At 42.3% G+C, this 27,634-nt stretch overlaps 1 protein-coding gene across 9 annotated transcripts in view; it reads left to right on the forward strand.

Annotated features, from left to right (window-relative positions):
- LOC139626431 (epidermal growth factor receptor substrate 15-like 1) overlaps nucleotides 1–27,634 on the forward strand; it is a 66,630-nt gene that overhangs the window by 25,743 nt on the left and 13,253 nt on the right. For 3 of the 9 annotated variants that reach the window (XM_071486721.1, XM_071486723.1, XM_071486726.1), the window contains exons 14-23: nucleotides 8,661–8,733; nucleotides 9,074–9,235; nucleotides 9,507–9,704; nucleotides 10,938–11,117; nucleotides 15,698–15,803; nucleotides 16,115–16,165; nucleotides 18,249–18,385; nucleotides 19,713–19,776; nucleotides 22,383–22,525; nucleotides 24,496–24,589. In XM_071486721.1, the coding sequence (XP_071342822.1) occupies nucleotides 8,661–8,733; nucleotides 9,074–9,235; nucleotides 9,507–9,704; nucleotides 10,938–11,117; nucleotides 15,698–15,803; nucleotides 16,115–16,165; nucleotides 18,249–18,385; nucleotides 19,713–19,776; nucleotides 22,383–22,525; nucleotides 24,496–24,589 (1,208 nt within the window). Of the gene's footprint in view, nucleotides 1–8,660; nucleotides 8,734–9,073; nucleotides 9,236–9,506; nucleotides 9,705–10,937; nucleotides 11,118–12,098; nucleotides 12,140–13,015; nucleotides 14,025–15,697; nucleotides 15,804–16,114; nucleotides 16,166–18,248; nucleotides 18,386–19,712; nucleotides 19,777–22,382; nucleotides 22,526–24,495; nucleotides 24,590–27,634 lie in introns of those variants that run through there. The other 6 variants (XM_071486722.1, XM_071486724.1, XM_071486725.1 and 3 more) reach the window with 6 other exon arrangements.

A 27,634-nucleotide genomic window follows, 5' to 3' on the forward strand; every position in this document is an offset into this window, starting at 1 on the left:
ACAGGAGAGACAGTAGAGTCAGTAGGGACAGTAGAGACAGTAAGAACAGTAGAGACAGTAGAGTCTGTAACATCAATAGAGACAGTAGGGTCAGTAGTCAGTAGAAACAGTAGAGTCAGTAGAGACAATGAACATAGTAGAGTCAATAGAAACAGTAGAATCAGTAGAGACAGTAAACACAGTAGAGTCAGTAGAAACAGTAGAAACCTTTGCTCCTGTTACCAGGTACACCCTGCAGTGAGGTGTTTCCTGGTGCTCGCTGTTGTGTCTCTGTTAGCTGATACTCGTTAGCTGCCTCTCTCTCTTTGATGTTGTCACTGCTGATGTCACAGCTCTGTGTGATTGACGGACCTGTCACTAACACGGGCTCCATCATTAATCCTTCATCCAGACTTTTATCACTGTCTTCACTGATGAGTCCTGTCTGCACTAGATCCTGGTTTATTATTGTAGGCCCTGAATCTTCTCAGCCATGACTGTATTTTCAGAAGTACCACAAAAACCAACTAAACACTCAAATTAACAACTGAAATTCACCTGCACTTTTAACATGATCATTTGTATTTTTGTCACCTGTTTAAATGCATCATCGTCATCACATTTTATAGAAGGAAAGTACCAACCCTTAAAGCTCAAAAAGGTATTTGACTCGGCCCTAAAAGGCAGTTTTCAGTGCAAGTGTGTAACTGTGTAACCACACGAACAGTGTGATGGACTGACACAGACTGACAAAACCTCCTGTTGTCGTCGACCCTCTTCATTATGAGCTCACACATTACTGAAATTCTGAGGCTCTGAAAATGTGTTTCTTGAAAATCTCTCGTCACAATAATACCCACACAAAACTACCCAGCAGGTAGGAGGCAGAATTTCCTGGTACTGCTCCAGAGTAGTATTCAGAGCTCTTTGTATCCTCTGATTCAGAATGGTTTACTACACCAACCAGTTGTTGGCTGTAATGCTCCTGTCAGTGAATGTTTTGGGTGAGATTCTGAATAATGATTCAGGCTCAGTGTAAATATGACACAGGGCTTATGACATTGTCAAAGTAAATATTATTTATCATCATGTTCATCTGTCAGTCAGTTTGATAAATATGTTCCTTCCCTAACAATCTTACCAGACAGAGACATGGATGATTTTACGTTATTTTTTAAACCTTTAAGCACAGCGGGCCTTCCCGCTTCCAGACTTGATCTAAATGCTTTAATAGTCATATCACTTCTTCAGCCCCTAAAATATTGGATTTTACTGTGGTGCTGTGTGGTTAGTTTGTTATGTAGAAATGTATTGGTACGATCTATGGGATAGTTTCAGTATCCAAGCATGTCATAGTGTGACAAGTGAGGATACTGATGTTATAAAGACAGTGGACAGCAGCAGAGGTTCCAGTAGCCCACAGCTGCCCCCACCATGCCCTCAGATCTGTAGACTGTGTATAGACTGTATAATCTGTAGACTGTGTAGAGTCTGTAGGTTGTGTATAATCTGTATATTGTGTAGAGTCTGTAGGATGTGAACCTATGGTCCACTCGCTCTCCTGTGATAAAATGCACACTGGAAAAGGAAAGATGCACTAACAGATGTGGATGAGTTAATTACTTCTCCTGGCTCTGTGTCATCCTGCTGCTCCCTCCCTTCTTCTATCATCCATCCATCTCTCCACCCACCCAGTCAAACAGCCACTCTTCCTTTGATGTGTGTATTTTATCAATCTTTTGTTTGTTCACCACTTACTCAACATGCTGCCTCAGCACTCTTGCCTTTACCCAGTGGAATACTCTCAGGTAAAAACACAAACCACTGAATATCCATGGACTGGTATTCTGTCAAATCCACTGTGACACACACAGAGGGGGCTTGAATAAGTGCAAGTTGTTCTTCAGAGCTTGGTGTGTTTGAAGTCATTATCCTGCTTCTCCACAAAGAAGCAAAGCAGAGGGCGGAGCATGATTCAGAAGGAGGAGACCCCAGTCAGGGTGTAATCAGCTCGGTGTAGGTGTCCAACTCAGAAAGTAGCAAAAACAGTCTTGAATTGGACAGACTTGAATATTCCCACTGTGGGTTTGCTGCAGTGTGGTCTCGTCCTCTCTGCTGTTAGTCTCCTTCTGTTACTGCCACACACCTCACTCTTAAATACAGGTGGGATGTTGTCTGCTGAGACCACCACAGCACGTCTGGGGTCTTATCTTCTTTATGTAGTGAACTCTGTATCTGTGATGAAGTGTCTTCTCTGTCTCTCAGGGACCTGAGCTTGATGTATTGATCTTCTGATCGTGCTTTGGATTCATTTGGTCCAGTCTCTCTAAAAGGTTTTAGATTCTCTGTATATATGGGATTTTTTTTTTATGTTGGAAAATAAAAACACATTTTTAGATATGCATATTTTTGATTAATTTGATAAAGTAATCAGTTATTCATTCAAATACTTAATCTTTTTATTATTATTTTCCATTTTTCCAACTACATAGAACAATACAAACAATACAAAACTACATAAACAAACCCAATCTAAACAAACATAACATAGGCCCTTCCCACCCCATCCCCAAAACACCAGACCAATGTTGGAATACATATACATATAGCCAGAAAAGAAATAAAGAAAAATGAAAAAAATAAAAATATGAATGCATTTAGACTAACAAATATCAGAATCAGAATCAGAATCAGGTTTATTGCCAAGTATGTTTTCACGTACAAGGAATTTGTTCTGGTGAATGGTGCAGAGCGCACCAAAACACAGAGGCAGCCATCTGCGGCGCCATTTAAAAAGGAGGAATGGGGAAAAAACAAGTGGAGAGGAGAGGAGAAAAAAATAACAGAACCCAAACTATACTCCTGGGGGGGGGGGGGGGGGAGGGGGGGGGGGGTACAGTGTGGGATTCGGGAAAAAAACCTCAGCAACATAGGCATATATAAACAAACACATCTTACAACACAGTGACTCAAGACAATTTGCTCCAGGGGAGGGGGTAAAGGGGGGAGGAGGTGATTCCAGTGCAGACAGGCAGCCAGCCGCAGCCGCTGCCATTTAAGGCGCAGCTATCGGACCCCGCCCGCCGCGCTGAATGGGAGGAAGCGGCGAAGGCGTGGGATGGGGTTGGGTTGTGAGTTGCATATGTACATGTAAGAGGTGTCCGTGAATGTGTGTGTGTGCATAGGCCTGGGGAGTCGCTTCGTCTAGTTCACAATCAGTGCCTCAGTTCGCAGGGTGTCATCGCGATAACACAGCAAGTTGCCATGGAGACATCCTTGATCGGTTCCTGGACGGAGTCAACAATCCACAGGTGTCCGTGGAGGAGGGGGGGGGGGGGGTAGGAGTAGAAGCGTCCCACTGCAGAGATCTCGTGGGGGAGTTGTTCCAGCACCGGCCTTGGCCAAGGCTGGTGCTGCGGGGGCCGGAACGCAGATTAGATTATGATTGTTTGGGTTAGGGCGAGCAGTCGTATTTCAATAGACACGGCTTACTCTGTTAGTCCATTCTGGTCATCTCCATCCATTCTCCTTTTCAAAGCTGCAAGCTTCTCCAAGATGTGACCCATGTTGCGATTTATGACCACAGTCTGAGCATTAACAGCTCCTTCCAAGGTGGTTCCCAAGTTGCGGTTCACAATCACAGTCTGAGTGCTTACAGCTTTACTCACTCCATCAATTATGTCGGGCAGCGTGGGGATTTGGACTGCTGTCACCGTCTTCTGAATTTTCAGATACACCAGGGCAATGCCTAATCCAATCAGCAGAAAGCCTGATATCACAGTTCCGAATATGTAGAGATCTTCGATGTCCTCAACGGAAAGACTCGCCAGGCACACGACCCTCCACTGCTCCCAGGAGTCCCTCATGTAACCAGCGGCGTATGTTCCGCCAGGGCAGACAGGTTCCCCCGAACCCGGGCTTCTCGTCGAGAAGATCCTGTCAATTGCGTTGAGAGACCAGTTGACCAATTCCATGATTTTAGATTTAGAGAGCAGTGCGGAGAGAGGCTTCCAAGGTTTAGACAAGACAGGACGAGACGTGAGATGCAAAGCAGGGAAAAAAAGGGAGAGGAGAGAGGGGGAAGATGCGTCCGCCTTCGTTGGGAGCCGGAAGAGAAGAGGTTCCACAAACAATTTCACAGGGTCACATATTTACTGTACACAGTTACATTACTTATTCAGCAAAGTTGGCAGCAGCCACATTCTCAACAAAGGATATGAATGGTTGCCAGGTAGAATAAAATTTCCCAACAGATCCTCGAATGGTATATCGAATTTTTTCTAAATGGATATAACAAATAACCTCTCTGATCCAATGTCCATATGCTGGAAGATGAGAATCCTTCCATTTAGAGAGAAAAACCCCTCTGGCCAGCAATGAACAGAATGCAATCATGTTTATATTGCACTTACTGAGAGAGACACCCACCGGGGCCACCCCAAATAGCGAAATTAGAGGGTATGGATGTATTGTTTTCCCACATATTTTAGAGAAGGCCTCAAAAATAGATTGCCAAAATCTATACAACCCTGGACATGTCCAGAACATATGCAACAGTGTGGCCGGAACTTATTTACATCGGTCACAAGTTGGGTCCAAATCTGGTTTGAATTTAGATAATCTGTCCTTGGACCAGTGAAGACGGTGTACGATCTTGAACTGAACCACAGCATGTCTTAGGCATACAGACGATGAGTAAATTGTCTGAATAATTTTTTGCCAAACTGGCTCTGAAATAGGTTCCTCTAAGTCTGTTTCCCATTAATTTAAGTGACTCCAGACTGGTCACTTGATGTGAATTGAGCAATGTATAGATTTTACTAATAATTTGTTTGGTAACAGTAGAACATTTAAAGATAGAGTCTAAAAGTGACTCGGGAGGGCATAAGGGAAAACAGTCTGAGTTAGAAATAACAAAACATCTGACTTGAAGATACCTGAAAATGTCTGACCTAGGAATACCAAAACTCTGCGATATCTGTTCAAGGAGGCAAACTTATCTTCTACGTAAAGGTCGTATAGTGACTTTATTCCAACTTGTGGCCAGGAGTCAAAGGCATCATTGATTACTGATGGGATGAACATGTGGTTTTTTGCCACTGGAGCAGCAAGCGACAGCCCCGTAATGTTGAGGGATCGTCTAAACTGGTTCCAGATCTTCAGTGTATGGATAACAGTCAGGTTGGATGTAAAATTAGAAATGGGCTTTTTATAAGGTAGTTCAGAGCACAGCAAGGCTGCAGGCGAGGTATGTTCAATTGAGGTTTCTCCAATACCAACCAGCTGAGGTTATCAGCATCACTTCTCATCCAATACATCAATGTTCTAATATTAGCAGCCCAGTAGTAATGTCTAAAGTTTGGGAGCGACATGCCCCCCATTGTATGGGGCAGTTGTAAAATGTTTTTACCTATCCTTGGTTGCTTCTTATTCCATACAAAGGCTGATATCTGACTATCCAAATTGAAGAAAAATGATTTTGTTAAAAACATGGGGAGATTTTGAAATAAATAGAGAAATTTAGGGAGCACACTCATTTTGATTGAATTTATCCTTCCTCCTAAGGAAAGAGGTAGGGCATCCCAGCGATCTAAATCCTGTTTGAGGCTTGATAGCAAAGGTTGATAATTAGCCTTGTAAAGATCCTTGTAATTGCGTGTTACCCATATACCCAAGTATCTAAATTTTTTAGGGCTAATCTTGAAGGGACTTGGCCCGATATCTGTCCCATCTGTAGACATAATAGGCATCAGCTCACTTTTCTGGAGGTTGACTTTATAGCCAGATATACTTCCAAATTTCGCAAGCAAGATCAGTAATTCTGGAATGCTAGAGAGAGGATCAGAGATAAAGAGCAACATGTCATCTGCATATAGCAATACTTTATGCTCCGAACCTGCCCACTGAATCCCCCTGATCGTGGAGCTCTGTCTTAAAGCGATTGCCAGCAGCTCGATTACAATCGCAGATAGGAGTGGTGACAGAGGGCACCCCTGTCTTGTACCTCATTGCAACTCAAAATATTATATATATTATTATTAGTGCGAACTGCAGTCATTGGAAGCATATATAGGATATTGATCCAAGAAATGAATTTAGGACCAAATTTAAATGCTTCCAAGGTCTTAAAAAGAAAGTCCCATTCCACGTGGTCAAACGCTTTTTCAGCGTCAAGCGAAAGTATCAACCCATTGCTACCATGGTTAGGTGGAGATGGACCATACAGGATGTTAAACAGGCGCCTCATGTTAAAAAAGGAATATCGGTCCTTTATAAAGCCCGTCTGATCAGGGGAGACAATGGATGGAACCACTTTCTCAAGGCGGCGAGCTAATATTTTTGCTAGGATTTTTGCATCTGTGTTCTGGAGGGAGACAGGGCGATATGAGCCGCAATTAAGAGGGTTTTTGTCCTTTTTAAGCAACAATGAGATAACCGCTTCGCGCATGGAGGGAGGTAAAGATCCTGAGAGGAGAGCTGAGTCTCGAACTTTTTATAAAATTCTGTTGGAAAGCCGTCTGGCTCTGGGGACTTGCCACTCTGCATGTCTCTAATTGCTGAGATTGCCTCCATGACTGAAAGATCCCTCTCCAAGTCAGCAACTAATATTCAGGGACTTAAAGAAGTCTCCAACTTCAGATGGGTCAGTGGTTGAATCAGAGGTGTACAATAACCGATAGAACTTACTAAAACAGTAATTTCTTTAATTTCTTTGTTATCAGTTAGTTTTACACCATGATCATCATATATTGCTGGAATAGTTTGGTTGACATATTTTTGGCGCAGCTGATGTGCAAGCACTCGCCCAGCCTTTTCCCCGTGCTCATAGTGGCCATACCTTGCTTTGGAAATAAGATATTCAGCCTGTCGAGTAGACAGGTTGTCAAACTCTGTTTGTAGTATCATACGGCTTTTAATCAAATTTGCTGAGGGGGAATGGCTATATGTCTTGTACAGTTCTAGTATTTAATTGGTTAACTGTTTAAGGCGTTCATTGTTAGTCTTCTTTTTGTTCGCACAATATGAAATAATTTGACCCCTCAGGTATGCCTTTAATGACTCCCAGATAGTAGAGAACGTCATTCCTGGGGTTTGATTAATCTCAAGAAAGAGTTTTATTTCAGATGATATAAAACTAACAAACTCTTCCTCTGAGAGAAGCAGAGCGTGAAGTCGCCATGGGCGATAGATGGGCTGTGTATCAGGAATGAGTATTTTCATACTCAGAGGCCCATGATCCGAAATAACTGTGGCTTCGTAGTCGCATTCTAATATAGAGTGCAAAACTCTCTTGTCGAGAAAGAAACAATCAATGCGTGAATACGTTTTGTGAACTGGGGAGAAGAAAGAGTAGGCCCTTGACGTGGGGTTACGGAAACGCCACACATCAGCTACTCCGTAAGACTCAAGAAATAAATTGATAGATTGAGCAGATTTGGTCAGGGGTGTTCTCCCGAGAGTACTCCGGTCAAGAGATCAGAGTACACAGTTTATATCGCCTCCAATTATAAGACTATGTGTTGACATGTTTGGTAGTATAGAAAAAAAATGATTAAAAAACATAGGATTGTCCCAATTTGGCGCATAAATACAGGCGAGTATGACTGGAAGCGTGTATAATTCCCCAACCACAATAACATATCGTCCAGCTGAGTCAGTCTGTACATTAGACACTGTAAATTGCACAGAGTAACTGATCATAATAGCCACCCCTCTTGCCTTGGCCTGGAAGTTGGATTGAAACACCTGACCTGTCCACCTTTTACTGAGAAGCAGATTGACGACTGAACGTATATGGGTCTCCTGTAAAAATGCAATGTCTGTATTAAGCCGTTTTAAATGTGTAATTATTTTTTTAAGTTTAACCGGGTGATTCAGGGATTTGACATTCCAGCTCACACATTTAACTGGGTGACCACCATACCTCCTGATATTACTCATACTGACCATACTATGTACATCTTAGACTCTGTTCTGAATATGCAACCCATGGATACTGAAACAAAATAAAAGAAAATAGCCCCAACGCAAAAGTCTGGCAAAGTAAACCCAACAAATAAATAGATCCAGCATATGTACCCACCCCATCACCTACATGAGCATGGTGATTACAGTGCCTCCCAAAAGAAAATCCACACATTTAGTGCTTGTTATGGGGGAATACAGCCTCCGTCAAGCCTCAGAACAAAAAAAAAAAAAAAAAAAATTATACTTAAATTACATTCCAGGCGTGCCATAGACGCACAACTATGGGCAGCCCTCAAATGAGTGACCCGTAATGTTAACATAACAGTACCAGCCTACAAAGACATAATAACTAATCAACAGTCCGGGATATATACACTATTAAAGCATCATCTCCTCAGAAAGAGTTCCTGATGTAAACAAAATCAACCCGGACATTATATGAGCTTAAAGAGTTCAGTCTTATGGTTAGTTCAAATACTTAATTTAAAGTAATTATAAAGGCACACTCATTCCACACAGAGTCACAGTCATCTCTTTGTTTCCTCTCACGTTGAGGATTTGATAGAATCCCAGTCCAGTGTCTTATTACTCTGACTTGTTGATGTGTGTACACAGCAGGGGGTGGCAGTTATTTGCTTTCTTTTGTGTTGTCATAATTCTGCATGTGTGTATGTTTGTGTGCTTATGTTTTTGTATGTGTGTGTGTGTCTCAGGGAGAAGTACACTCTGGAGCAGGACATCCGGGAGACGGAGGAGACCATCAGATATAAGAGTGCAGAGGTTCAGGTGAGAGCGGCTTGTTCATTGGTCAGTCAGGATAAACACAGCTTTGTTTAAGCTGGACTGATGAAATCATTACACTGTGGTCAATCACATGTCTTTGTTTTTGTTTCTATATCCTCAGTTGCATTTTAACCATAATTGTTTCCCTTTGCCTTTCATACACACACACACACACACACACACACACACACACACACACACAAAGGGCTGTGGTTGCAGTGTGAATGTAGTGCAGCTTGGTTTTATCTGACTTGCTTTTTTATGGTGAACACTTACCTATGGGACGTGACAGTGGACTGGAACTTGGAGGTTGTTTAAATTAATTTAACTCATTTTCTATCAGGAGATGCAGAACGACCTGGACAGAGAGACAGCCAGCCTGCAGGAGCTGGAGGCTCAGAAACAAGACGCTCAGGAGCGTCTGGAGGAGATGGACCAGCAGAAACATAAACTGGAAGACATGCTCAATGAAGTCCGAATTAAATGCCAGGAAGAGTCTCAGATGGTGAGGATGATAAGGGAGATATTCACAGTGACCTCTGAGTCTTACATGATAAAGAGTAATTAATTAAATGTATATTATTGTTAACGGTGGTGACTTTGAAATTGGGTCTTAACTGTTCAGCTGAATAACAGAATAATTAAGATGCTGCTGAGATGGTGCAGAGGGGAAGAGGTGGCAGCATGCGGCTTCAGTAACGTACCAGTTAGTGCTGCTGTGGGCACGTGTTCATTTCAGACCCCATCTTCATCACCTCCTTCTCCTCTGCCTCCAGATCTCAACCCTCCAGAGTCAGATCCACTCCCAGGAGTCAGACCTGCAGAGCCAGGAGGAAGAACTGAGCCGGGCGAAGGCCGACCTGGGCCGGCTGCAGCAGGAGGAGAACCAGCTGGAGCAGAGCCTGGCTGCAGGGAAGATCCAACTGGAGACCATCATCAAGAGTCTGAAGGCCACGCAGGATGAGATAAACCAGGTAGGACACAAGGCCTGTGTGTGTGTGTGTGTGTGTGTGTCTGTGTGTGTGTGTGTGTGTGTGTGTGTGTCTGTGTGTGTGTGTCTGTGTGTGTGTGCGTGTGTGTGTGTGTGTTTTTGTGTGTGTGTGTGTGTGTGTGTGTGTGTGTGTGTGTGTGTGTGTGTGTGTGTGTGTGTGTGTGTGTGTCTGAAAATTGTCAACAGGGGGTGCCATTGTACTGTATCACCTGCTTCTTTATAACCACTAAAGTCAGTATTTAGTCCCATTCAAGCAGTGGTTCTCAAACTTTTTCACATCAAGGACCCTAAACTGGCCCAGATTAAACCCCAGCTGGTAAGATTTTTACTGTTAGATGTTTTATCACACACACACAGACACACACACACACACCATTTAACCTGCTGCATCCTGATTTCTCCACTCTCTTTCTTACCATCCATGATGTAAGAGGAGACACCCTAACGTGATGCCCAAACTCTGTTGAGTACAAGATGCTCACTTGACTGTATACAGTTGCTGTTCTCTTTTTTAACAGTGAGCAGCTGCAGTGGTCAGCAGAGTCCAGTAGTGACAAGTTGATGTAGTATGATGCACCTGTCCAACAAACAATATAAAGGAACAATCACTGTGATCATCACCTTCTATAACGTAGAGAATGAGTTGTGTTTGGTTTGAATATCCTCCACCTGAGTACGACAGATCTGGATGGATGTCCATGTGTTGTGCTCACAGAACTGAAAACTTACTACAAACTACTACTACTAACTACAAAGCAACATTTCTTTCTACAAACAGTGTTGTCATTACTGTGGATAATCCACAGAACACAGCTGTCATACAGATTATTTTCTCTGGCTCTACAGCAGCAGTCAGAGCTGCAGGCTTAATGTTTCTGGTGTCCGTCCATCCCTTCTCCTGAAGCTAACACCTCAGTAACGTCTGGAGGGAACTTCTTCAAATTTGGTACAAACATTCACTTGGACTCGAGGATGAAGTGATCAGATTTTGGTGGTTTCTCTGTATTCATGCTGTTATCACTGGATACTGCTTTACACCTGAGAGGGGCCTGAGGTCTCACTGCTGTTATCACATGATATGTTAATGTTTGTGTTTATTGGTTTAACTCCAGCAGGTCTTCAGCTTTCACATCACTGAACTCTGTGTGTGTGTGTGTGTGTGTGTGTGTGTGTGTGTGTGTGTGTGTGTGTGTGTGTGTGTGTGTTTTTCCTGCAGGCTCGCAGTAAATTGTCCCAGATTCAGGACAGCCAACAGGAAGTGTCCAAAAGCATCGAGCAATACAACAGCACCTTGAATGGAACCCATGGAGGCAGCATGACCAACCTTGCTGACATGAGTGAGGGCTTCAGTGACAGAGAGAATGGAGGATTCCTAGCCATGGTGAGAGCAGCACAGGTCAGGATCTCCATCAGAACTCTGTTTTTACCTGGTTTGTTGGGAAGTGTCCCAGAACACGCGTGTTCTCATGTGCACACAGACAGACAGGCACACACAGAGAGACAGACGGGGGTGGTAAACACTTTGTGGTTTTGTTGGGGCCTCCCTGATGCAGCATCCCACCAGGATTTGTCCTGGTGTTCTCGTTAGTCAGTCCGGGGTTTCATTGTATCTGAATGGTGCACGTGTGGTACGCTGACGGTCGAGGTGAATATAAACTATAAAGGAAATAAAAGTTGATCTAACTTCATATTATGTAGTTACATCAACCTTTCTCTCTCTTCTCTGTCTATTTCTCTTCTTTCTTTCACCCTCTTGCCTTAACTGGTTGTCACACATGGTAACACCATGTGTCTCCACTTCCTGTATCTGTGGTTTCAAATTAATTGCCCACTGCAAAGTTGGTGTGTCACACTTTGCAGCAGCCTGTCACTGCTTACCTTTTACCTAAAAATAACACAGACACACCCAGGAAACTAGCAACTTGTTTGTAACCAATGCAGAAACCAAGTAGTGTGAAGGTGTTTTGTGTTTCACATGTGATGGATACAACAATACTTTTTATGAATTCTGTTGCATGTGCACGACTGCCTCCAGCAGCATTTAAGACAGTAGTGCAGGAAATGTTGTAGATGAAGTCATAGTACAGGATTTTTGGAATTCTTGGGTTAAGCTGCATAAGATGGGATTTTATACTAATACAAAAAATGAAAATACAACTGAAGGGGAAAAAATCAGTATTAGATAACAGCTAAAAGAAAGCACTAATTTACCCATTAAACCTCCAGAGCAGAGGTTTTCAAACTGAGGGCACAGGAGAGCTGAAGTGGAGTGATGGAGGGAAAGATGGAAAGATGGGAGGCAGAGGAGAAAGAGACATGTATGCTGGTGTTCAAAAACAAGTGAGGGTCAGTTATTGGAGTTTATCCTGCTCATCAGCACAGACAAGAGCAGCTGTGGGACACAGACACAAGTGACAGGTAAGGTTCTTTATTTTCATCAAACAGTGTAATTGACTTGGAGTCACAACTTACTCAGAGATGAACCACATATTTTTATTTTCAGTGACTTACACTTCTCAAAACTTGTATTATCTCCAGTCTCCATAAAGAAGCTGAGAAAAGCTTCACAAAGAGTAAACCACGGTTAGTTTTCTGTCAGCTCTAAACAGGAAGTGCTCAAAGCTCGTTCATACTGTTAAAGTAAAGAAATAAAGGCTGAAAAACAAATGATCTGGACCACAGCTAACATCAACTCACTGACGCCATAGCAACATTATACTTCCTGTTTATAGCCCCCAAATTATGGGAGCTGTAACTCCAAACCTAAAACATGATTATCGTGTGTGTGTGTGTGTGTGTGTGTGTGTGTGTGTGTACTTACACTATCTTTGTGAGGAATAGTTTGAATTATGGACCTTATGGAGTGAGGACATTCTGGCAAGTCCCTCACAACTTCAGGTTCAGATTCAGGTTCGGGTTCGGGTTCGGGTTAAGGTTCAGGTTCAGGTTAAGGTTCGGGTTAAGGTACAGGTTCAGGTTCAGGTTAAGGTTCAGATTCAGGTTCAGATTCATATTCAGGTTAAGGTTCAGATTCAGGTTAAGGTTCAGGTTAAGGTTCAGATTCAGGTTAAGGTTCAGGTTAAGGTTCAGATTCAGGTTAAGGTTCAGATTCAGGTTAAGGTTCAGGTAAGGTGTTTTAGTTGTGATGTTAAGGTTAGGGAATGTGTTATGTCAGTGAGTGTCCTCACAAGAATAAAAATATGTGTATGTGTATATCTGCTGTAAATCTACCTCTTGAACTGAAAGGTTTTATTTATGTTAGATGAATCCATATTTGTTCTTAAAACGTTTAAGGTGAGTGAGGAGAGCTGCAGCAGGCCGGAGGGAGAGATAGCTGACTGTCTTCTGCTGGAAGCTGTGGCCCCTGAGCTAGAGCAGAGGGATGGCTGCAGTGCCACCGGCCAGTAATGAACCTGACATCCATCCATGGGGTATTTTTGTATGGTGACTCTCAGATAGTGACCTGTGGTTTGGAATAAATCATCTTAAGTGATGATTAACTTTGTATGAGTATACTGAAGTGTTTTAAGAAAATTCTGCATGGATTACATTTCATTTTTCAAATTTAAATTGATAAAATTGCCATCAATCCACACTCAGTGTTTAATGACAAAGTAAAAACAGGAAATTTCCAAAAGTATTCACAACTCCAGGTTGTGGCCGGGTGCACCTTCCTTTAATTATCCTTGAGATTTGTCTAGGACGTGATTGTAGTCCACCTGTTAGTTTAGACAGACACACACCTTTGTATATAAGGACCCACACGCTGCGTGTCAGGACAAAACCAAGCTCAGCCGACTCTCTGTGACCACACATAGATCAAGGTTATTAAATCATTTCAGCTGTTCTGAGTTGTTCCAGGAGAACAGTGGCCTCAGTGACTGTGGAGTGGGAGGTTTTCTGAACCAGCAGCATACAGCCGAGGCAGCGCTGCAGTCTGAGGTAGCTCGACAGGATGTGTCAGGAAGAAATCCAGGTGTGCAAAGCTTGTAGAGACTTAACTCAGAGACTCAAGACTCAGAACTGTAACTGCAGCCAAAGGAGCTTCTACAGAGTTCTGAATGAGGGGTCTGAATACTTCTTTAAGTGAGAGATTTCATTTTTTGATTTTTAATAAAGTTGCACAGATTTCTAAAAATCATTTTCACTCTGTCATTGATTATTGAGCACAGATTAATGGGCAGTTTTATCCATTATCCATCTGATCCCTGAAAGACACTGAAGGAGGGTTGGAGAGAAAACCGTCCGACAAAGAGGAGAGAGAGGGCAATTTTCAGAGAGTCTCTCCTCAAAGACATTCAAAGTGTTGTACACCTGAGAAGTGAGTGAAATACACCTCACACCTCCACAGACCAGTCACGGTGTGAACTGGTTGTCGGTGTTGGATTGTCCACCCTCCGATGTTGGAAGTTGTGTTCTGAACTATCAGACAAGCTGTTTGAAGCACACTGACAGTTAATATGTAGTATCTTTAAGAACACGTCTGTCAAAAGATGTATTGCGTAAACAGAAGGATTTTACTGACGATGTCAGTCACATTAAATATCAACATCGCAGATGTTACGAACTTTTTATTCCAGGTTCCTCGTGGCCTGGTTCCACTTTTCTCCTCACTACAAAACACAACACTAAACCGGCATCATCTCACCATTTATTACATTTGTAGACCATACTGCAGTATTTTAGACTGGAATTTGTCCCATAGCCTCACAATCCCATCTCTGTTCTGTTGTTCACAGTTTTTTCATCCTCCCTTCTTGTCCTCCTCTCTGCTCCAGCCTGTTGTCATCCAGACATGAGATTAGAGCAGTTTGCAAACTGCAGCATGTGAAATCCTCAGCTGTCATTTCTGTCTTTCACTAAAAGTCTGGTTGTAATTTCTCTCCCTGACTCTACATCGAGTTCCCTGCAGACTTGTCTGGAAGAGTTCCCCCTGCTCTGATAAAGTTGCACAATTGAGGTCTGCTTTCATTCACTTGCTCAGAGTAGCATCATTACCTTGGCTCAGTCCGTCTCACCTGGCAGACAGCTCTCATTCTTCTTCTGTGGTTCCAGACTGTCCAGGCTTCCTTCGGTTCAGAGGTGTCAGTTCACATATGAATAGCACATGGAAGCTTTTAGTTTTCATATATCCTGAATATTTGTGTAGTGTGTGCGTGTGTGTGTGTGTGCATGCAGTGTGCGTGCGTGCGTGTCTTTCGATTGTTGTGAGAATTTTGTTTGAAACCATCGTTGTGAGGACATTTTGGTCAGTCCTCACAACTTCAACTGGCTTTGGAGGGTTGAGACTGTTTGAGGTCCAGGTGAGGTATTCAGAAGTGATGGTTAAGGTTAGAGAATCCAGTATGTCGATGGGTATCCTCACAGTGAATGTAAGACAATACTCTGTATTGTGTGTAGTGTGTGTGTGTGTGTGTGTGTGTGTGTGTGTGTGTGTGTGTGTGTGTGTGTGTGTGTGTGTGTGTGTGTGTGTGTAATGTATATATTTGGGATCAACAGTGGGGTCGGAGTCATGGTTTCCTATGAAAACTGTGCAAATCTTCTAATGAACCATAACAAGGTAGAGCCCAGCTCAGAGTCAGCATGGCATGTGAAGAATTTACACACACACACACACACCCACACACCCTTTCCTGTGCACCTCACTACATCCAGTGTAGGTATATTACAGCTTAGGTCTTGTATTAGCTGGCATTAGTTTTAGCACAGTGTGTTAAGCTCTGTAAGTGCCATTAATGACCAAAGACTGCTTCTTTAAACGAAAAATAAAACAATAATCCTCAACAAACACAATATTCACAACAACACAATATCAAATGAACAACTGGTGTGTTGTAGTTTGTGTTCATTAAATCAGCTAAATCTCTAGGTTAACAACTGAATTCCTTCTGTGGACTAAATATTAACAGTGAACTTAAAACTTAACTTAAAAGATCTTTCTCTGTGTGTTCCTCTTTGTTTTTCTCCTGTCCACAGGAGGATCCTTTCAAAGTGAAGCCGTCAGTGTTCAACAGTCAGCCTCAGGAGCTTCCCACAGACCCCTTCCACTCTGAAGACCCCTTCATAACAGACCCGTTCAAAGGTTATCAGCCCCTTTACTTCCACTGTTCCCATCTGTTCATCTCTTTTTCTCAGGATACATATATGTATTAAAATTTTTTAATCTTCTTTTATGCGACTCCTCTGTCATCCATTTATGCTTCCTCAGCCTGTGTTTTACTCAGTATTCCTCTCCTTTACTCTCTTCTCTCAGCTGTTTACTGTTTATCTTAAGCTTTCTATCCTTAAACTGTTTCATCTTGAGCAGCTGACTGACTATCTTCTGTCTTCCTCCTCTCTTCCTCTTTTGTTTTCCTCCTCCTCTTCCCCCTCTGCTTGATTCCTCTCCTGTAGGTGACCCTTTCCAAAATGACCCTTTTGCAAAGCAGCCAACAGCAACCACAGGTATTTACTTTGGGAACAGGAGCTCAGAAACTGAAGTCTGTCATTTACAAACGTATTCAGACCTTTAAATCAGGACTGTGTAGAAGCCTCTTTGGCAGCAGTTGCAGCTTCCAGTCTTGGTAAGTCTCCTGGATTTGGCAGTTTGTCTCATTTTTATGCCTCCGCGCTGGCGACAGCTGTGGGTGCAGGTGGTTATGTTTTCAGGTTTTCTGTCTGTACCGTTCTCCTGAATGTGATATCTCAGAAACACACTGAGGAAGTTTCTTCAAGTTTGAAACATCTGTTCACATCAGCAGCGGAAAATCTCTAATCAATCAACCAGTCATCATTGCTTAATTGCTTGGATGCAACAATGAACTGATTAGAATTTGGTGATTAAAGAGCAAGACGCTCAGCTGTGCTAACGATGCTGATGTGAGTGTGTGTGTGCCACAGTTATTCTATCAGCATGCACTGAGAATTAGGGGCGGAGTCAGGCACTGTCATGATGGTGATGGTGGAAATCTGTGGTTGACGCTACAGAGGCCACGTCCGTCTTTACTTACAGTCTGTAGGTGGCGGGCTTGTCTTTTGTGGATGTCATTTATGAAACAGCAGCGTGTGCAACTGTGACTTCTGTCACACTTCTCTCTTTAGTGATATTGAGGAGTTTCACTTCTGTGCTGAGTACATAGAGATCAGAGATAGAAATCAGTTTTCAAACAGCAGTGAACGTCACACCCAGATACACTCTCTGATCACAGACTTTCTCTGGCTCATTCCCACCACTCCACAGTATTCAACCCAATGTTTGTTTGGCCTTTACTTGTGTTTTCTAATTTTGAAACTATCATTTTCTCTGTTAGTGTTTTCTTTTTTTTCCTCTTTTTTTTTTTTGATCATTTCATTTCACCGTCATTGCAACCCTTCAACACACATCTGATTTACTCAGTAATCCAAAGCAAATATCCATCTGAATAATTTAAAATCTGCCGCTCTGTCAGGACCATACACGTACAGACATGTCTGAAAATATCAGGTTCTACAGAAAACATTAATTTCTGCTTAGAAAAACACATCAAACAGAATCTCATTCCTCACTTTACTGCACTGAGGTGTAATATGTTTCCTTCCTGCAAACCTGTTTTGCCAACTTATAATATTCAGAGATACAGTACAGTAGAAATGTTGTTACCCCTCCACGGGTATTTATTGAGACTACTGAACACGAGTGTTATCATTTTACTAGAGAAAATGTTTTACACTCACTCATTTTAAGAAATTCAATTTCTAAACACAATCAAGTATCTTTGTTAATGGAGCAGCACAAATTACATGTGTAGACTTTCAGATAATGCTATTACCCATCTATGTTTCAGTTACGTGACATGAAAAGGTGCAGAAATGCATCCTTCACACAGGGTTTCTCATCAATCATTTTCCAAGTGACTCATTTAAGTAACAGTTTACCAACCAAATAACTGAAGCATCTTTGCTCAGATGACACAGTTTGATCTGTCAGAGGATCTGTCTCTTGACTTGTTGAATTTCATCACTGATAATATTCACTTATGTGTGTTGACCCAAAAAGAACAAGACTCCTCATGTGTGGGAAGTTTTCCTCTTTGAGAGATGTGTAGGATCTCAGACCTGAGGTGCTCTGCCAGCATCAGACTGAGGAGCAGTAAGATCGAGTTGCACATTACAAGGAGCATGGTCCACTTCACATGTGAAAGGAAATGTTAGTGTCCTGAAACCCACCGTGCAGGGCCTGCAACATGGATGCATGCATGTGGGTGAATGTGTTGTTCTCCACTTGACAACCGAGAAGTGACAACTTCCTCATGAAGCCTGTAACAAGTTTATACATCTCATGTGCAAAAAGGTCCTTGTATTCACTTCATTCATGAGGTCAGTCACATCAACAGCAAATATCTAATCAGTCAACCAGTGCTTAGCTGCTCCTTTCCCGTCATCTCACAAAACTCTGGAATCTGAGTTTTTCATGTCCCACATTCCTTTCAGCAGGTCAGCCATCTGAAGTTAAAGTTAACGCTGCTGTGAAAACTGTAACAGCTGATGTCCTCTGTCGTTTCTGCTGCAGATCCTTTTGGAGGGGACCCATTCAAAGAGACAGATCCTTTCAAAGCTTCGTCAGAAGATTTCTTCAAGAAGACCACAAAGATCGATCCTTTCTCCACACCGGACCCCTTCAGTAAAAGTGCCACACTACCTTCCAAGGTACCCGACAAAGATCGAAGGCCAGAACATGGAATTTGAATTTATATAATTGTATAAAATCCAAAGAGTGGCCCAGATTTTAAGATGACTGCTCACTGTTTGGGCACCACTCTGTACTGAGTACTTTGTGGTTATGTGTCATTGGGTGAAGTGAGCCTCTCTACTGGAGCCTTGTGTAGTTTGAACATATGCACACCACCAGTCAAATTTTGGAGAACTCCACCATGTTTCCAGCTTTTATTGAAGTTTCAGCAGCTCAAGTCAAGATGAGTAACCTTAAATGGTACAAAGGTAAACTCTAAACTTCCCAAGGTGAAAAGGTCACCAAAACCTGAATATCATGTCAATTTCATAGAAAACAGCCTTTTTCAGGGATCATGAAATGAGTTACCTTCCAGATCTCCTGCAGCAATGAAAATAAATTAAAGGTCCATATTTTAACTTCTCCAGTGTTTTATCTGAAGTGTTGATCTCCATCAGAAGATATATCTGTGGTTTTAAGAACCAAAAACCATCTCAGTGTAGTTTAACATCTCCTCTCTCAGGCTTCTCTCTGGAGCTCTGGTAACAACAGGTCAGTCAGCGAGTCAGAGAGGATCTGAGTCTCTCTTCTGATTGGCTGTATTAATACAGAACTTAGACTTGCTTTATAATCAAAAAAGACATGGACATCTACCTTTATTCTATATGGGACCTTTAAGTCTTGAAGGTTAATGCAAACATTTCCTGCTGGGTGAGGACTCACGAACCTTCTGTCTTTTGGAACAAACTGTGTTACTGCAGGCTCTGATGTATTATTAGGATTAGTGTGAGTATTACTAGAAAGGAAAACAGACTGGTTTGTCAGAACCGAACGGAGGCTTCACATGATGAAGAACAGCACAGTCTCCAGACCTGAACTCCATGGAACTGGTTCAGGATGAACTGGGGGGAAGGTGACAGCAAAACAACCTGCAAGTGCAACACATTTGCATGAACTTTCCAAACAGTGTTGATTTCCATTTTCCAGAGAAGGTCAGAGTGAGTTCAGCTACTGAGTGAGACAAACATTAAGATTAAATTTGAATAACAGCTGGAGAAATGAAGGTGTTCTAAAACTTTTGACTGGTAGTGAAATCTTACTACTCCGTTCCCTCTGCTGGTGTTGACTCTGTTGTGGAGGATCATTGTCTGGTGGCACCAAGCCTGTGTAAATGTGGGTAAACTAATATTTTAATGTAGATGGTAAGGAAAAAAAAACACCCAAGACATAGTGTTTGAGTTTGGCTGTGACATTAGTGAATTTATTATTGAATTAACACGATATTTCTTTTTATGCTTTTTGCAGCAAGCAAGTCACTTCACAAGCAATGACCCATTCTCTTCAAGTAACCCAAAACCCAGAGGACCAGGTATGACTCACTTTGTTATCCCTTCACATCTACACTGTCTGTGATCATCCTGTAGTCTTTCTTTGATTGGACCTGCTACATCTGTGAATGTTCATGACTGACTGACTGACTGACTGAATTAGTAATGAGTGATGAAGTTACACTGTTGGTCAGCCAAGTGCTGGACTTTTCCCCCTGGCTGTTACCCTTTTAAAATTATTTGGCATGAACACTTTCCATTACATCATCAGGGGGTGTTTACAGCAGACCTGGCTTTTGTGATACTAAAGAATCAAAATGTTCTGTACTTAATTGGGCTGTTTTACAGAAATCATACAGAAATCACTCCCACGCCGATGATTCAGGTGTATGGTTGTATTTGTCCAAAAAAACAATTGGCCAAATTAAAATTTTGACCTAATGACACAAGGTTCAGGGATCATCATACTTAAAGTGTTAAAGTTTTCAGACCCCCTTCACTTTTTGCACAGTTTATTGTGTTGCAGATTTTGTTTTAAATGAATCATTTTTGCACATCAGTCTACACTCAGTTATCCATAATAACAAAGAGAAAACATGTTTTTAGAATTTTTTTGCAAATATATTTAAGATGAAAAACGGAAATCTTTCATTTACAAAAGTCTTCCGACCCTTAATTCAGTACTTTGTCAAAGCCCCTTTGGCAATTACAGATTCAAGTCTTCTTGGGTAAGTCTCTGCAACCTTTATCCCATTTGTCCTGGCAGATCCTCTCAAACCTCATCAGATTGGATGGGAATATTTTAAATCATCAGTCTTTCAAATGCCATTTTGCAAACTCCGAGCAGCCTGTCATACAGGGGTGGGCGATCTGGACAAGAGATCATGACAATATTTTTGGGTAGAATTGCAGTCCATGATCTGAGTCACCATCTGCATCCTGTTTCCACTCTGGTTTTATTCTGAAAGCCCTGACGGAAGTTGTGATTCATATTTTTTCCGTCACTATGAAGCTTTTTCAGATGTTTGTCAGCTCGCTGCTACTGGTCACCCACAAGGCTGTCCTTTGTTTCCAAACTGTGTTATAGCCAATCACACTCTTTGCTTAGTTTGGAGTATACGTTTGGGCAGCATTGTTTATGAGCTGCTATATGTAAGTGTTTTAATTTGAAAGTTCAGTCACTGCCCCAGCTCCTCCCGCCTCAGGTTGTCCTGCCTGCAAGCAGGTCTCTGGTCCCACAGACCAACTGTAACTCCACCGTCCTGGAATGCAGCTGGTGACGGTGGTTCTTGTTCTGCTCAGGTGGAGAACTGGTTCATGCTCCACATTACCAAGCCTGTGGAGGCTGCAGAGCAGAACAAGGACTGATCTCTCCAGCTGCAGTCAGTGAGCTAGTTGTTTAACAGTTAACATGGTCTGGTTAGCATCTTTTAAAATGAAATATCTAAATATAGAAACTTTTAATGATGTGATCTGTACGATTTATCTGAGGAGTAGATCAAGTCAAAGTAAGATCGTCCAAGGTATGAAATTGTCAGATTGCCCAACCCCACTGTCACGTGCCTTTTACTCAAAGTGGCTTAAGTCTACCCACTCTGCCATCCTGCTTTAATATTCTGCGCTGAAATACTGGAAATTGTAAGGAATAAATTAGTAAAAAGATAAAGGATCATCATTATTTGGGCTACGATTTTCTTACCATCTACATTAAAATAGCAATGAACTGAATTGTACTTTGACCACCAAAGATCTACCTCCAGGGTCCTTGATTCCATCTCGATGTAAAAAGAAATATGTTAATGAATTAATGTGATGAACCCTCTAGTCTGGGAGGAAAATGATGAGGAAACTACTTCTGCTGGCCATGTCTTACTAAAGCTAGAGATGTCTTCTGGAAGGAAGTCGTCTGTAAGACTCTTTTTGATTGTAGTTATTTTAATCTATTTATGACCTGTTTGATTGTAGATGTTTTAATCTATTTATGACCTGTTTGATTGTATTTTTTTTATTATTTTTATTATTTTTTTGGGCTTTTGTGCCTTTATTGTAGTACAGTGGAGACTGACAGGAAAGGGGGTAGAGAGAGGGGAATGACATGCAGAAAAGAGTCTGGCCAGTCAGGAGTTGAACTGGTGACTGCCTGCTAAGAGCGTCTTGCGCTCACGTTGTTCACGCCCTAACCACTCGACTACCGGGCCGCCCCGATTGTAGTTGTTTTAATCTGTTTGTGACCTGTTTGATTGTAGTTGTTTTCTCCAGACTCTTACAATTCCATTAAAGGAAGGAAACTTTCCTTGGCTATATAATTACTCAACCAAAATTAAAGAACCTGCCCTCAAGGGAACAATTTTCTAACTGTGAGAGAAGCATCTTACAGAAATAAACCCAAAACATATAACACATAGATTAACATTATCAAAGCCCATGAACACCCTTAACTCTCTGTGACAACCGCGACAGGTCCAGTCAACCCATTGGACAGACTCTGAGCAGTTCCTGCTCTCTGAACTGTGGCTTTTCTTGTACAGTGTATCTGATGTTTTTGCTGAACCTGCCAACGCACAAATAGGTTGAGTGGTCTGAGCAACACTCAACATTTTAACAAAGTCATAGTCACTCACTGTAAACGTGTCTGTGTCATTTTCAGACTTGTTTGGCACATTGGACCCGTTTGGCAGCAGCTCATTCAGCAGCAGTAACAGCTCCGCTGGGTTTGCAGACTTCAGCCACATGTCGAAGCCCAGAGACCCTTTTGAAGGCAGAGCCAGCTGGCTGCCAGACTACCAGAAGGTAACAGAGGCCAAAATTCTGCTTTGGGCCAATGTTAAATGAGGGCCATCTCTTATGTGGTCCAATATGGTACAATTAATAATAACTAATAAATATTCATTAAAAATAATAACTTAGCTTTTTGCCATTTTTTAAATATATATATATATATATATATATATATATATATATAAACTAAGAACAAAAATTAAGGAAATTTGTGTTTGGTAGATTATTTCTTTGTTGTAACAATGCTTCTTGGCAATAAATCTTATACCGTTGGAAAGCCTGTTTATTTCCATTTTAAATGGTGCCACATTTGTGAGGAGCATGCATTTGTGGGATGAGCAGCAGAGCTGAGTATGTGGGTTGCACCCATGAAGGATTTGCCAAATCTTCTCTGCCAATGCCAAACAGCTCTTTTTTTTACTGTTGTCTGTTATTTGGTGGATTGGATGATTGAAGCCTGAAAAAACAAGACATATTGGCATTGGCATCCCATTCTTCAACTAGCATTTGTCAGCCAAGGTGGTTGTGTTGGTCACTCTGGCACAAACAGCACACCCAAGCTGATCCCACAAGTGTTCAATGGGGTTGAGGTCAGGACTGCTGGCAGGCCCTTCCATCCTCTCCACTTCCAAATTCTGGAGGTGGTCTTTGATAAACCCCGCTCTGGGGGAGCAAGCTTTGTCATCTTTGAGGATAGAGTTTGGTCCCAGACTGTGGAGATATGGGATTGCCACTGGTTGCAGAATTTCATCTCGTTATCTCTCTGTATTGAGATTGCCTCCAATGATGACAAGCCTCGTTTTTCCAGTGAGGGAGATGCCGCCCCACACCATCACACTGCCTCCACCAAAAGATGTCACTCTATGGTGCAGCAATCACCAAAGCGTTTTCTGCGTCCTCTCCATACTTTGACCCTACGAACTAAGCGCCGTAGGCAGAATCTGGACTCATGGCTGAACATAACATTCCTCCGCATGTTCAGGTTCCAGTGCACGTGTTGCAGACACCAGCGCAAACAGGCCTGACAGTGAAGGGCAGTCATGGCAGGCTTCCTGGCAGCCCTATGAGACCGGAGATTGGCTGCGTGCAGTCTGTTCCGGATTATCTGGGCAGGGAGCCGTCGGGCATATCGTCCTGCAAACCTTGACTGCAAATCTGTAGAAGACTGCCTACGGTTCCTAAGTGCTGACAAGATGAGGAAACGGTCTTCTTGGGGTGCTGTCTTCTTGGGACGCCCACTTTGCAGCCTGTCTGTGACATCCCCCGTTATATGGAACTTGGCCTTCAGTTTGCAGATGGTACTAGGGCTCACTCCAAATAATGCCGCAACTTGGTTTTGCGGAACACCAGCTTGAAGTTGCCCTATCGCACTGGCCCTATCCAGATCAGTCAAACGTGGCATGCCCATTCTTGGAGCAGACACCAACTGACCACTGTAGCAGGGCCCATGCTCACAGGGGCTGGGGGTACCAGAAGCTCAAAACAAGAGTCAATAGCAACAGCAAAAAAAAGCTTTTTGGCATTGGCAGAGAAGATTTGGCAAATCTTTCATGGGTGCAACCCACATACTCAGCTCTGCTGCTCATCCCACAAATGCATGTTCCTCACAAATGTGGCACCATTTAAAATGGAAATAAACAGGCTTTCCAAGAAGCATTGTTACAACAAAGAAATAATCTACCAAACACAAATTTCCTTACTTTTTGTGTTTAGTTTATATATTATTCTAATTATTATTTTTATTTTTATATTTGTTATTTTTATTTGTTATTATTATTATTATTTTCTTTACAAAACTGATTAATTGAACTGTTTCCTGGAGTCATCCTCACCATGTTTAAAATGTAATCATTTGATTTTATTTAAATTCAAACTTTGAGAACTCTTCGTCACCTACATGATATCACAGCCTCTCAGATTATATTCTAATGAAATGACTGCTAACAGAAGTGTATGTTTTTCCTCTCTCTCTTTCTCACCAGCCAGTGTTTGTGGATGACCCATTCAGCAGGAAGAATGACACACCTGCTCTGCCACCGAAGAAAAGCGTTCCCCCGAGACCAAAACCACCCAGTGGTGAGTGTCAGCAGCTGTTTACAGGTGTCTGTGGAGCCTGTGGTGAAGATACTGTCACAGCCTTAGCACAGCTTGAGTCTTTGAAACAAAATAACTGTTGTGTCTTTGTTATAGTTTGTTTGTCCAGTATTGTAATGGATAACCATTCAGCTTAGAAAGTGCACAGAAAGTCCTGTTATCATCATTTCTGTTTCTCGCGAAGACATAAGTGAAAAAGCTTCTGCAGGAACATGTATTGCTTGGCCGAAGCTGGTGGAACGGAGGCTACCTGAATAAGGAAGGAAGAAAAAACCGAGATGCATGATAGGCTCTGTTCAGTGTTACCACGTCACCATCATGCTCATAATCACCAGCAACACCAGTCTTACTAACACGCTGAAGGAGGCAGGGGGTGTATGTAGGTGTCCACTGAGTATCACCAGACAAATCATTAATGAAGGAAGAATTAAAAAGAAAAAATCTAAAGGACTGAAAAGATGAGGGAGAGAAAACGGTTTCAGAGGAAAGAAGAAATACAGAGTGAGTTACGATGTTAATATGATAACTACAGAGCAGAACAGAATTAAAAGGCTCACTGATACAAGGTTTATTGTCAATATGTAAATTGAATAAATATGAAACATCAAGGTGGTGTCATTTCAAAAGTCTGGGCTGTACCACGTTCTCTCACACTGAGGTGGAGCAGGCTTTTCAGGTGACACTTGCTACTGCTACCTCCTAACACTTAGAGACTATTGAAGTGATTCTCTTAGACACACATTTAGTTTCCACACACATCTGCACATGTGTACAACAATGCACGCAACAGCAGAACTGATCTAAGAACAGTGTGCTGGTCAAGGTCAGTTTGAGTGTAGTTAGCTGGAGCTGGTCACCCGTCAAAGAAAGACAGTGCTTTCACAAACATCCACCAAGTGCTGCTCCATCCTCTGCTCGATGAGACCCAACGGCCTCGAGAGGACAGTAGATTACAGTATGAATCTAAATATGAATGTTATCAGGTGATATCAGATCTGCTAGAGCGTGCTGCTCTGAGATGTGAGGTGAGATATCACACCCACTTTGGTATCACTCTAATTCATGTGTGTTTGTGTGTACATTGATCCTGGGCTTTATCAAGCAGGAGTGATGGAGAGCGTGATGGTGTTAGACGTGTTCATACTCATTATCTACTGTTACAGGTTTTCTGAGTTGCTGAAACACTATGTTTCATCCTCTGAACCAAACGCTCAGCAGCCTCAATACATTTATTCAGTCAATCACCTCAATAGACACAAGCTGTACATCTCATCTCCCCAAAACCCGAAACACACTCCACATTGTGTTCCACGTTGAACACAATTACAGCACAAATGTCACAGTTTACACATAACACCTCACAACACTGACACTTGTTGCTGATGATGTGATGAAACCGGTATGAGCCAGTTCAGAGAGCACAGGCTGATGAAGGCTGAAGTCTGAAAGAAACAGTGGAGGAAAATAACCTGAGAGGCAGAGGAGGAGGAAGAGCAAGACCACAAACAGTCATTTCAGATGCAATCTGAGTCAACTGTAATCCATAGACACAGTCAGGGAGGGGGACCGTCCGTCCGTCACTGGACCCTGCCTAGAGCAACTCAGAGAGGGGCAAGTTTCTCTGTTTGTAAGAGCAGTACTCAGAGTAGGTAATACTGACACTGTTACTGTGAATCTTTTACTCTGTTATAAAGAGCTCACATTTCTGGAGCTGCCTGCTCTGAACATTGTGTTTTCATTTCTTCTGCCGTGTGTGATGAAGCTCAGCTGTGTTTTTATTTGGACTGAAAACAGTGTTTGATTCTGAGCTCAGATAAATGTGTTTTGAGGAGACATTTAGATTTCACAGGAAGATGGTGAATGTAGTTTGACAGCTGGGTTTGTGTTGTGTTCAGTTTGGAGAAAAACAGGGAAGGTTTCAAGAAATGTGTTTCAGCGATTGTGAAAAAATGGGCCCCATGTTTTCCAGAGCGTCCTGAGGGTCTGAATACAACATGCTCATAACTTGCTGTGTCAGACGTGAGTTTGATCCAGCGCTCACATGATGAGGGTGCGACTGGTTTCCGTTGTCTCCAGTAACTCTGCGTCCTGGTGTCATGGCCAGTCAGCACCACCGTAGGTGTGGTATTTACAGTGCTGTGTTCGTCTTTCCAAGTCTGAAGATTGTTTAGTAAAATTATCAGAGCCATCTACATCGAATAAATGTCTGGGAAATTAGTTTAACAGCCTCTTTCCAGCTCTTATAAATACATATGATACTGTTCAATAATCTAAAGCAAATGACAAGACTATTAAAAGAGGAGGATAGAGGAATAAAAGAGGTAGAAGAGGCTCAGATAACGTTTCTAGTTAAGTGTTTTTCTTTTTTCCTCCAGTGTAGAGAGTACAGTCTCTGCTCTGATGTGTCAACAGGAAAGATTGTCATTGTGGGTACAGAGAAGATAAAAGCCTTCTCGTTCTCACCAAGCCGCTGCTATCTCACACTGTATACTCTACGTTGATTTTCAATTCAAACCCTCCAAACCAGCGGCGGCAAGGAGTGACGTGCACTGTAATGTCTTATTGAAGTTCATTAAAGTGTCTATAGGCACCTTTTTTTTCCACGTGCAGGTCTTGTGGTTAAATACACAGCACTTGTTGTGCAGCCGAGCATATTTCTGAGGAAAGAGTTGAGGAGGTGAACTCTATGAAAACAGACGTGTCCTCAGAGGAGAGGTTGGACTGTTACTTTATTTCAGACTGAAGAGGTTTCCAGTCTCCACAGGTTAGATTCACAAGGAGCTCTGGTCACTGTTTGGTGCTGAAACTTCCTGAAACCTGACTGGTTGGTGGAGGAAACAACCGCGAGGTGGTGATTCTACTTCTGTCACATTCCACCTGTTACACCTGTTGCTGTGTGCATTGTAATATAAAGCACAGTGAGTCCACCTGTGATTCAGTGAGCTTTAAGTAGTGTCAAATTAACTTCACCTGAATTTAAAGGAAATGAAACAGTTTTCACTCCAGGAAACGCCTACTACACTTCAG

The sequence above is a fragment of the Trachinotus anak genome, unplaced genomic scaffold, assembly GCF_046630095.1.
Source record: "Trachinotus anak isolate AG129_WGS33_773 ecotype Australia unplaced genomic scaffold, CSIRO_AGI_Tana_v1 ptg000010l, whole genome shotgun sequence".
In the NCBI taxonomy this organism is placed as follows: Eukaryota; Metazoa; Chordata; class Actinopteri; order Carangiformes; family Carangidae; genus Trachinotus; species Trachinotus anak.